The sequence below is a fragment of the Capra hircus genome, chromosome 24 (assembly GCF_001704415.2).
Source record: "Capra hircus breed San Clemente chromosome 24, ASM170441v1, whole genome shotgun sequence".
Classification (NCBI taxonomy): Eukaryota; Metazoa; Chordata; class Mammalia; order Artiodactyla; family Bovidae; genus Capra; species Capra hircus.
In genome coordinates, this window is record NC_030831.1 from 46,811,790 (window position 1) to 46,824,545 (window position 12,756).

The 12,756-nt window shown below is 37.6% G+C and overlaps 1 protein-coding gene across 11 annotated transcripts in view; it reads right to left on the reverse strand.

Annotated features, from left to right (window-relative positions):
- The window catches only part of PIAS2 (protein inhibitor of activated STAT 2), a 101,052-nt gene that overhangs the window by 57,993 nt on the left and 30,303 nt on the right, over positions 1 to 12,756 (reverse strand). For all 11 annotated transcript variants that reach the window (XR_001917159.1, XM_018039505.1, XM_018039507.1 and 8 more), the window contains 2 exons: positions 12,164 to 12,638; positions 5,634 to 5,718 (listed from right to left, as the gene is read on the reverse strand). Coding sequence is in view for 10 of the 11 variants with exons in the window: in XM_018039505.1 (XP_017894994.1) it covers positions 5,634 to 5,718; positions 12,164 to 12,638 (560 nt within the window). In the remaining variant the exon portion in view is untranslated. The remainder of the gene's footprint in view (positions 1 to 5,633; positions 5,719 to 12,163; positions 12,639 to 12,756) is intronic.

Genomic DNA, 12,756 nt, shown 5'->3' on the forward strand with positions numbered 1-12,756 from the left:
GGGTTTTTAAGCACAAAGACAAGACTGAATGGGCTTTAGAAACATCAGTTGGTCAGCTGGGAGAGTTAAGAGATCATTACACTTGTATAGGCAGAAAATGAATGCTTCAAAGTTATTTAAACATAAATATCACAGAATATGACATTTAGGGATAAAAACTGATAGGACTAAATGACTGACTGGTTACAAAGAGGCAAGATAAGGAGCAGGGAGCACCAAGCATGGTGCCCAGGTTTTAGAATGGTGCAGCTGGACAGATGGTGATGCTACGCACCAAGATAAACAGCGGTAGAGCCGGTTATGGCATTCAGCCACCAGTCACTGAGTGAGATAGTGATTGTTTCTTCAACTTTACATGCTGAGTAAATTAAGATTCAATAGGCTTTAGTAACCTACCCAGGGGTATACAGACATAAGTGGTTAAGCCAGAATTCACATTTCAGTCAGTATGAACTCTAAAGACCATGCTAGCTTCCTAAGAGTAGAGTTGATTCAACTTTTAAATCCTGAGAGACACACAAAAGAAGGATGAACAGAGTAGCAAACTGAAAGGATGTGGCAGATGAAATGTGGGATAATATAAAGAGGCCTCTGCTCAGGCAGATGCCACACCATTAATGGAGTAGGCAACAGGAGGAAACATATACTAAGCAAAAATCTCTTTGAAGCCAGCTAATTTAAGAAAAGAAAAAAGCACATTCATGGATACTATCCCAGAGCAGTGAGGAGAGAATCACACCTTGATCTGGGGAATATGCGAGAGCTGGCAGTATGCGAAACGGAGACAGCATGACTGCAGAGGCAGTGGTGCCCAACGGGAGGAGTAGTGCTACAGCCAGAAACAGAGCGGAAGTCACGGATCAGTCTTCACGAGATGTAACAGAAAAAAGCAACCCAAACCTGAATGTATTCAAGCCTCTGGTTTAGACCTTATCACCATTATAAGCAAAGGGGTCGGATGGAGGCACTGCAGTTTTCAAATTTGCTGCAAACTGGAAACGCCTGGGGAGCTTTAAAAACTACTGCTGCTGGCTTCTATTTTCAGAGATTCAAATTTAATTGATATGAATGAAATCTAGGTATCTGGAGTCTTAAAAGCTCCCCAGTTGATTCTAATACACAGCGAAATTTGAGAACCACAACGATGAAGTTACATGATACCACAAGAAGCATAATTATCCAAATCCAGAATGTGTAATATGCTAACAGAGTCAAATGAACCACTCTTTTTCAAAGTAAGTGGTACAAAGTACTGGAAGGGTAGAATCAGAGCTCCTTAGAGAATGTATCCTTCCCACAACTGGGACTTGAAGAAAAGTTACGACCAACCTAGACAGCCTATTAAAAAGCAGAGATAATACTTTGCCAACAAAAGTCCATCTAGTCAAGGCTATGGTTTTTCCAGTAGTCAGGTATGGATGTGATAGCTGGATTACAAAGAAAGCTGAGCTTTATCATGTTAACCATCTTAAAGTGTACAGTTTTGTGGCTTTACATATATTTATACTATACCATCACTACCATCCATCCTGGAGGCAGATGATTGAACATCCATGATTTAAAATTTTTATTGAAAATAATTATTTAGTCATTCATTTTTTGACTAATTAATAACATTCACACAGTTCAAACTTCAAAAAGACACAGAAGAAAAGATATAAAGTGAAAAAAATCCCTCAACTTGGACCACGGCCACTTGATTCCCTTCTCCAGAGGCAACTTTATCATATTTGTCCAGACATATGCTATACACTTAAGCAAACTACACACATGCCTTTTTAACACAGTGTGTGTGTGTGCTTAGTCACTTAGTCGTGTCTGACTCTTTGCGACCCCATGGACTCTAGCCCCCCACGCTCCTGTCTATGGGATTCTCTAGGCAAAAATACTGGAGTGGGTTGCCATGTCCTTCTCCAGGGGATCTCCCCCACCCAGGAATTGAACTGAGGTTTCCTGCATTGCAGGAGGATTCTTTACCAGCTGAGCAACCAGGGAGGCCCCTTTTAAGGCTAACTAATTGTACATGTTATTCAAATTCCATGCTTTGATTTGTTCACTTAAAAATCTATCTTGAAACCTACTGACTAAATAACCTCCCAAGTCAAAGGCCAACACAACACCCTAAAGAAGCTTGTGGTAATCTCCTCCATCTATAAATCAGCTCTTATTTGTCATTATTGCATTGATTCTTTCCATGTGACACTCTGTAATGCCAACAATCATTTTATGTATATAAGCCAGTTCATTAACTAGATAGACTGCAAGCAACTTGTGGAAAGGAGACATGCCATGTAATATAATGCTTTGTAGCTAATAAACCTTAGTAAATGTTCTCAAGCAAGGGATCATCAGTGAATACAAACAAAACCATATAATAATGATATGGCTTGGCATATAAAATATAACTTTTAATTTACCCTATTCATTTCTTAGTTGGTTTATTAATACTCCCAAGCTTGTACTTCCAATATAAAAATTTCCTGCAATGTCTTGCCCCTAATGAACATGTATATTCATTTTACTTCTTTGACAATTTCCTTCTCTAAACTTTCCAAAACCCCTATTACTTGGATATTGGGTCTTTGGAACTCATCTTCAGTACTGTCCCTTTTTTTCTCTTTTACTCTTCAATATTTGGTCCCCTTCTGGGGAGCTCAAATTTTACCAGGTCAAGGTATAAAATTATTCTGAGGCTTTGTTGAGAGCAGTGATGGAATCAGTGCAAGAATCTAAAGTTGTATCCCATACTATTCTACCTAACAACACTGTGTGCATCTTCAAGATGTTAGGATGTTTAACATAAATCCATAAATTCTGATTCACCATCTTAGGAGACTGAGAATGCACATTAACATAAGAAAGACTGAAAAGTCTGGCTTTAAGAACTTTTGAAACTACCTTGAATTCAGAATTTCCAAAACCTAACTGTAGGACCTTTATTTTTTAAAAACTTGTATTAACATCTCACAGAAAATAAGTGTTCTAATGAAGAGCTTTTTGAAAGGATGCAAAAAGACCTCTAACTGGCTCAATTCTGGGTTCCAAATTTTAATTCTACAATCCCAGAATATCACTTAACCTGCAGGAGCCTGTTTTTTTAGGCTAAATCTTTTTAAAGTCTTATAAATAATATATTAACACCAAAGATGACTATATATTTAATTGGAAAAGTATATAGTACAGATTTTTCTTTCCTATCTCTTTTTAGTTCATTGCTCTTAATAAATGTGTTTAAGTTTATCCTTTTTGAAATGGCATAGCTCAGAGTACTTTTCATAACTGTTTTCAGATTTCTGCTAATTTTTTTGGTCCAGGTAACCATACACCTCAGAATGGTCCTCTAATTTATGTTCTTATCCTAGGAAAAATATTAATGTCCACATTCAATATAAAAAAGCCTCCGGATGATGAACTTTATGTCATTCTATCTTTGGGGATAACACAAATTCTTTTTTATGTTGCTATATTTGGAATAAAATTTTCATTAAAAAAAAAAATTTTCTGCCAGAAGTGACAAAAAGTAATTCAAAGGGGTTTTATTAAAAAATTAAAATGTTTTTCTAATTGTTGTTCAGTCGCTCAGTGTCCGACTCTCTGCGACCCCATGGAGAGCAGCACCCCTGCCTCCCTGTCCTCCACCATCTCCCGGAGCTTGCTCAAACTCACGTCCACCAAGTCGGTGATGCCATCCAACCACCTCATCCTCTGTTGTTCCCCTTCTCCAATCCCTCCCAGCATCAGGGTCTTTTCCAATGATTTCGGCTCTTCGCATGAGGTGGCCAAAGTATTGGAGCTTCAGCTTCATCAGTCCTTCCTTCCAATGAACACCCAGGACTGATCTCCTTTAGGTTGGACTGGTTGGATCTCCTTGCAGTCCAAGGGACTCTCAAGAGTCTTCTCCAACACCACAGTTCAAAAGCATCAATTCTTCGGTGCTCAGCCTATTTTATTGTCCAGCTCTCACATATGTACGTAACTACTGGAAAAACCATAGCTTTGACTAGACAGACCTTTGTCAGCAAAGTAATGTCTCTGCTTTTTAATACGCTGTCATTGCTTTCTTCCAAGGAGCAAGCAACTTTTAATTTCGTGGCTGCAGTCACCATCTGCAATGATTTGGGAGCCCAAGAAAATAAACTCTGTCACTGTTTCCATTGTTTCCCCATCTGTTTGCCATGAAGTAATGGGACCGCATGCCATGATCTTCATTTTCTGAATGCTGAGCTTTAAGCCAACGTTTTCACTCTCCTTTTTCACTTTCATCAAGGGGCTCTTTAATTCCTCTACACTTTCTGCCATAAGGGTGGTGTCATCAGCATATCTGAGGTTACTGATACTTCTCCTAGCAATCTTAATTCTAGCTTGTGCTTCATCCAGCCTGGAATTTCACATGAGGTGCTCTGTATATAAGTTAAATAAGCAGGGTGACTATATACAGCCTTGACATATTCCTTTCCCAATTTGGAACAAATCTGTTGTTCCATGTCTGGTTCCAACTGTTGCTTCTTGACCTGCATTTTCTCAGGGGCAGGTAAGGTGGCCTGGTATCCCCATCTCTTTTAAGACTTTTCCAGTTTGTTCTGATCTACACAGTCAAAAGCTTTAGTGTAGTCAATGAAGCAGATGTTTTTCTAGAATTCTGCTTTTTCTATGATCCAACAGATGTTGGTGATTTGATCTTTGGTTCCTCTTTTTGTAAATCCAGCTTGTACAGCTGGAAGTTCTCGTTTCATATACTGCTGAAGCCTCACTTGAAGGATTTTGAGCATGTGAAATGAGTGCAACTGTGCAGCAGTTTGTATATTCTTTGGCATTGCCCTTTCTTTGGGACTGGAATGAAAACTGACTTTTTCCAATCCTGTGGCTACTGCTGAGTTTTCCAAATTTGCTGGCATATAGAGTGTGGCACTTTAACAGCATCAACTTTTAGGATTTGAAATAGCTCACTGGAATTTCATCACCTCCATTAGCTTTGTTAGTAGTGATGCTTCCTAAGACCCACTTGACTTCACACTCCAGGATGTCTGGTTCCAGAACATTTATTAAATATTTGCCTAACCTTAGTCTGGAGAAGGAAATGGCAACCCACTCCAGTGTTCTTGCCTGGAGAATCCCAGGGACGAGAGTCGGACACGACTGAAGCGACTTGACAGCAGTAGGCAACCTTAGTCTAAGTATATTATGCTTACTTAAGGAGAAATGGCTCAACTGTTATGGACAGAACTGTGTCCCCCCAAAATTCATATGCTAAAGCCCTAACTCCCAATGTGACTATGAAGTCGGGGCTTTAAAGAAGTCATTAAGGTTAAATGAGGTCCCAATGGTGGAGCCTTAATCCACCAGGACTACTGTCCTTATAAGAAGAGGAAGACACACCAGCAACACACAGGCACACAGAGGAAAGGCCATGTGAGGAAGGCCGCAGCAAGAAGGCAGCCACCTGCAGTGCAGGCCAAGGAGAGAGGCCTCAGAAGAAGCCGAATCTGTCAATCAGTTTTGGACTTCAAGTCCCCTGAAACGTGAGAGGAAAAATGTCTGTTGTTTAAGCCACCCCATCTGCGGTACTCTATTATAGCAGGCAGAGCAGACTAAGACACAAACATCTCAGAAAACACATTCCAAACTCCTCTTACCTGGATATGCAAATCTCTCTAACTTGCTGAGGTGTTAGAGCAAAAATAAAAAACTTCTCTTGAAACCGCTGAATACTGCTTTGAACTGGGGAGGAAAAAAAAGAAAGGTAATATTCCAATAACAAATTCAATAACAAAAGAACCCACAATAACAAGGCACTTCTGATAAAGACTCTGCCAAATTTTGAAATTTTTATTGTTAAAATACAACAGAATTAAGTACTAAGCCACATGCATCTTGGAATCATGAAAGTAAGGTCACTCTAAAGCAGGTTCAATTTTAAGCATTTATCCTTCTTTATTGTAATATTCTAATTATAATCAAAATATAACACAACCCTTCAAATTTATTACATTTCATCCTTGACTACAGTATCTTCTAATGAAAAGTCTGAGAAAGTAAAAAAAAACTCTCCCCAGGAGAACTTTAGTCAAGACTCAGGAGTTTTTGTTTCTTTCTTTCTTTGCTGTGTTTTATTTTCTACACTTTATACTCAATTACATACACAGAGCATTCATTTAAGAGAAAATTTAAAACTCTGAAACTTCTAAGTTGGGAGAGTTAAGACATAAATAATTTTCAACATACAGAAATTATGTAGTTAAAAAAGATTATCTAATGAAGTCATTCTTCAGAAGTGTATTTTTAAAAAGTGAAATGTATTTTCTTCACAAAGAACTTTTCATAGCTTTACACTGATCCATTATTCAATGATGTTCTAGTACTCATTTAAACAATGAATGCCTTCAACGAACACTTGACTGAATATGCATCTAAATTTCAATAATCAATCGGTTACAATCATCACTAAATACTGCTTTATAAGAACATTTAAAAATAATCCTCTGCACACACCAAAATTGTTCAAATTTTGAGATTTAAACATAATATAGTAAACTTGAATCAACTGAAATAATTTTATCTTGACAAAAACAATCATATTAATTATCATCAGTGATGTTTAACACTAAAATACTTTTCATTCTATAAATTCATCGGCTACAGAGATCAGTTGGGGAGGGCAGAGTGCTGAGTTTTCATGCTTCCTGTAAAACAGTGGCTGTAATTCAGAGTTATGAGTGAGGACACTTGTTATCAATTGTTCAATCACAGAAATCACTCCTTGCCTTGCCTTTTGTCCTCCATCTTCACCCCTGCAACCTACTCATTAAGTTCTATTGTTTTGCTTTGCTTTTTTAATTTTCTTATCAACTGCCTCCTCCCTATTTTCACTACCACCATCCTATCCTACTCAAAACCTAGAATCTCTTTGTACAAATGAAGGGGCAACCGTGCCTCTCTGTCCGTCCCTCATCAGAACATCAGTGCAGAGTTGGTCATCCTTCGTAAAACTTTTTCATCATCGTTCCCCTGCTGAAAAATGCTAAGATCATCTTATCTCTGAATGAACCATGTCCAAAGTCCCTTATTTATAAGAACCTCCATAACAATGTCTTTCCTAGCAAACCTACATGTCCAATGTCTCCTGAAGTCCTGCTCTATTCAAAGCAGCGTCTTCACTGTCAGGACTCCAAACAGTGCCATTTTTATTTCTACTCCTTTGACTACTCAAATCTCTCCTTTCTTGATATCTACTCTCCTATAAACTCCACCGATTCAGAGCAGGCACATTCATCCTTCAAAGCTCCCTCAAGTTATCACTCTTACTCCAACAAGTCTTGATTAACCTTTGCAAGAAGTCTTGATTAACTTTTATTAGGCCAATACAATATTTGAGCTTTAGGTTCACAAATTATAGGGTTTCACCATACAAGCATATAATTGCTTGCTACTTTTCCCTCACTTTAACATTCTCTCTCCAACTAAATAGTAAATTTCCTAAAGCCCACGCCATACTTCTGACTTCTCTACAATTAGGCTACAAGACCACATCCAAATTCAACCCTCATTATGTACTTGTTATGAGATTACATTTTAATGGCTTTACATTAATGTGCGTATCACTTTGTTATTGTTGTTGTTTACTCGCCAAGTTGTGTCCAACTGTTTAGCAACCTCATGGACTGTAGTCTACCAGGCTCCTCTGTCCATGGGATTTCCCAAGCAAGAATACTAGAGTGGGTTTTCATTCCCTTCTCCAGGGTATCTTTCTGATCCAGGGATCAAACCAACGGCTCCTGCCACATCTCCTGCATTATAAGTAGATTCTTTACCACTGAGCTGTCAGGGAAGTCCATTAACTGTTAACTGTACCCAGAGGCTTAATGAGTATTTCCTAATATTCAGAAATTTAATACTATGAAAAGATATTGACCTTCATTACTCTGTCACCTACCAGACTGCTGCTGCTAAGTCGCTTCAGTGTGTCTGACTCTGTGAGACCCCAGAGTCGGCAGCCTGCCAGGCTCCCCCGCCCCTGGGATTCTCCAAGCAAGAACACTGGAGTGGGTTGCCACTGCCTTCTCCAATGCATGAAAGTGAAAAGTGAAAGTGAAGTCGCTCAGTGGTGTCCGACTCTTCGCGACCCCATGGACTGCAGCCCACCAGGCTCCTCCGTCCATGGGATTTGCTTGGCAAGAGTACTGGAGTGGGTTGCCATTGCCTTCTCTGTACCTACCAGACTACAAAGATTAAAAGACCAACAATACAATGCAGATAAAGTATAAGGAAAATAACACATTCATACATCATTGAAGTAGAAACTGGTACAATGAATGCTTTTGAAGCAACGGCCAAACTTCTCTACAAAAGCTGAATATCAAAATATTACATAATCATACTCCCGGACCCAACAAATCCACATCAAGGCATTTACACTTTGTGAATATGCAGCATGAGTATTCAGAAACATATGCAAAAATGCTGACAGCAGCAATGGCTGTAAGACTGCAAGAATAGTGCCTAAGACATGTTATACACTTAATACTTCTGAATAAATAACAACTAAAAATGTACATCAACAGAACACTGGTTCAGCTGTGGTACATCTACAAGAAAACAGACCTACTATAATCTACAGATGCATGACTTATTTCTAAGAAATACAGTTAAGATTGTCACAGCACGGAACTCCAGAAGATGCTTTTCACAGTAGATTCAAGTAGAATAATGCCCTTCTCCCTCCACCAGAAAAGAGGCACAGTGGCTCTGTGGTTAGAAAGGGCTTTTTTAATAAAGAAAAATGAGAATATTTTTAATGAGAAAAAAAAGATGACATAATATGCCAGAGAAACAGTACTGATAATGACTCTAGCTGAGTAATAACTGTGGCTATGAGGGACTTTCCCTTTGTGTTATACTTCCATGTCTAAAGTTATCAATTACTAGCACAAATTACTTTTGTAAACTGAAAAACAAAGTGAAGAAACCTTAAGGAATCAAAGACTCAATACTTTGAAGGTATTTCATAAAATACTAAACAATTCGACACATCAACATGTGAATATGTACAGTATACCACATGTACATTTCAAAAGCAAGTTAACTGAACATTACTTTTTCTCACACATGTATGGTAAAACAAGCAAGAGGAAACACAAAATCCAGAACAGTGATTTAACTCAAAGAGGAAAAGGCAAGGTTTCAAAGATACTGGCAATTTCCTTTCCTAAAAAATGGGTAGTGGTTTCACAGGTTTTCATTCACAGATATTCTTTATAACAATGTATTTAACATATTCTTTTATAGACTGAATATACACAAATCTTTTTTTAATGAGAAAGGACTTCATCATCAAAAGAAAAAGAAAAAAAAAAAGAAGAAACAAACAGAAAATAGAAAAAAAAAAAAGAGATAAAAATACTGCCAGTGAAAGCAAAAGCAAATGAGAATAGCTATTTAAGGGAGAAGAGAAATTTTATTAATTTGTTTCCAGATTAGGGGATAATTCATTTGTTACAGTAAAACCTCAGCTATAGAGAAATTCACATAGTATTATTGTATACACTCACACTTTCTAGATGCAATAGTCTATCATTTTAAATGCTAATTTTATTGAAATAATTTTAATAGAAATAATACCAAATTGCAAAACTATATAATAGTGTATCTTCTCTTGTCATAACAGTTTTGTTTAGCATCTACAGATGCACCTTGCTGGAACAGTGAATCCCTCAATACTAAGGGGCTATCGGTTTCAACGTTCCCAAGAGGTTTTGGAACATTTTTTGACTCTTCAGTTGGCTTTTTTTCTTCTATGAGGGCTCTTCCAGTCTTTCCCATGTTGTTAATTAATTCTTGCTCAAAAATATGTTGATGGCTTAGGAATCATCTAATCAACTATACATTAAATCAAGAATACATACACTGGCCAATGGACGCCAAGAATATGTGCTCTGAAATAGGCTTTGGATCTCTTTCATTTCATACGGCTTTCTACTTCTCATTTCCCAAATGTAAGTAGGTTTCTCCATAATAGTGTTCCAAATAAATGGATTTACCCCAAATTTTTATTTTTACAAGTATTTTCAACATTCTATAACCAAATCATTAAAACTTAAAAGCAATTCCTCAATGTCACTGCATTGCTTTAGACAGTATGAAACTAGCCTTTTTTAGATCACTGTTTTATCAATCTAAGAATATACATTAGGAAAATTGTTTTCTTTTCTTTCTTAGGGAAAGTAGGATAAGGAAATGTTTACGCCTTGTTTTAAAACAAGAAATCAGTTCATAAAGTTTACTGAAACGATGATAAGCAGGACTCCTGAAAAATACATGCATTGACAATTTTTTAGCTCAGGAGCAAAAGATTATTTTATAAGTCCCAAGGTTATATGTATTTCTTACATTCTAATGTAAACTATGAGCAAAAGGCTGGTTTTCTTCTTAATCACTCTTCAACACAAAATGCCTCCAGTATTATTAACATCATTAAGTCACACGAGATACAAAAATTTTAGTAAATTTATAAAAAGCCTACTACCTTCCTGAGATTAATGAAAGAAAAACTTACAAAGAACATGGAAAAGTAACAAAATTCCTATTTCTGTTTCTGAACACAGGAAAAGCATGAAACGTGAAGCACTCCATGAAGCCTCTTCAGAGTTCGCCGCCTGGTGCCCCACTGATGCCAGGGCCAGAGAAGACACCTCGCTGCGTCTTTTCTCCGTCTCCAGTCGTCTTCCTTCCAGGCACTCAACCTTCCACTGGAACCAGGACCCCAGATGGCCTCTTCTTCTCAGTCCTGCGTTTAACTATATTCCTGAGGAGTCCCTGGAGGTAGGGTCACCTACACACACTACTAGTCTCAATCCTTCTCCAAACACAAAGAAATAATTTTGTGGTGATCGCTGAGAAACATGTGAACGAATCATGATACTACATATGTACACTGACACAAACCAAAAGCCATGAGAAAAGCAGAAATAAATTATGGAAACATTTTAACAAGATAAAGGAACCTGGTTGAAAAAGAAGTTAAAAACGAAAGTAAAACCATAAAAGAAACAGTTAAGTAATACATATTTTAAATGTTTGTTCCTGTTATTAATTTGAGAAACGAAAAATCTAAACAAGATACGAACTGGAAGAAAAACTGCAGTGAGAGACAGTCTCTCGTTCTGTGGAATTCAAACTGGCACAGCTGTACTGGAAACTAATCTAACACAATGTTATCAAGAGTCCTTACTCTATGATGCAGTAATTCTACTCACAAGACTTTGTACAAACAAAAAAACATGAACAAATATAGAATCCTTATTTCAGAATGAATGTAATGAAGGGGTAAAATACATTATTCTACCTGCCTGGTTCAGCTGTGCTAAACAAAACAACGTAAGGAGCCTACCACTACCAGGCCATATTGACCCCATTAACCTCAAAACTTCCTTCTAGTTCAACCAACATGTACAAGTATAATCCTATACAAAATGAAAAAAGCATATTAATATATTTAAGAGAGTTTTCAAATGACTTGAAACAGAAAACCGTTTTTCCTAGGATGGACAGGAAAATGATCTCCCAGCCTAACTATGAAATGTCATTTCCCAAACAATTTATCAACAAATTCAAATACCTCTGCGAATAATTTCATTAGCCAGGAGGATATTATGCCATTACAGCACGAAGCCATCAATTGAGGTAAAAATTTGTTGGAGTCACGTGTATCAATGTCTAATAATACAAAATTTATTACAGTTTCTGAGCAGTCACCGGTCATTAAACAAAAAGCTAAAATACGTGGCAAACTGTCACTTTAGGAAAAATTTAAGTAAGAAAGATTTATTTCTTGCAAAAACGGTTTTAAAAGCTATGCTGAACAGAAACTAAGTCTCTGTAAAAACAGCAAAAATATCAAAAGGCAGAATTCACAGGCAAGAAATACGATTTGTGTCTGTTCATATACACCCTGAAGCAATTTGAGTTCTAAGCTATAAGAAGGAAGTTCGATCAACGAATTAAGTTTTATGCCAGATTTGTCATGGTTGCCCGTATTTCTATTTACCTGTACATTTAAGCACTTGGCATTTTAATGCCTTGATTTTACAATATTAACAGCAATTCAGTCGAAGCCTTCTTGCTTTATTTACTCTCTTGTCCAGAAGAAACAGATTTCTCTAACACTTACCTAAACTCGTGGGCTTGATGAGAACATCAAGGACATCATAAAAGGGTAAGGTTTTTAACTGCACATCAGGATGGACAGGAGGGATTGGGGGAGATGGCTGCTGCATCTCAAACGCGGGTTTAGTGTCCTGAAGCAGCACAGAACCAACAGGGGAGGACGGAGAATGAGGCGTAACTGAAGTGGAAGGCAACGCGTGGATTCCAGCCACAGCCAAGTCAGGTTCTACAGGTGAGGAGCTACCATCCAAACTGAAAACCGGTGATTTGATTGCGGATAAATCAGAAAGGCCTTCGAGAGTCCGTGGGTATCGGCGTCTATACAATTCTCGGATTTTAATCTGAACCGCAGGGCTGCAGCCACTCTTCAATAAATGCAACGCCCTCATCAGGAGGTCATGCTTACGTCCACTTTTATTCCGTCCGGCAAAGCCTAGTAACACTTGTAGTTCAGAAACCCTAAAACTAGAAACCATATTCTAAAAGGAAAGAAAGAAAAAAGGACATAAGCCAATAGTCAGTCTCAAACATATAAAAACCCTATCTAAAATAGGCTGTAAAATCACATTTTTCCAACATTCTGTTAATATCAACTGG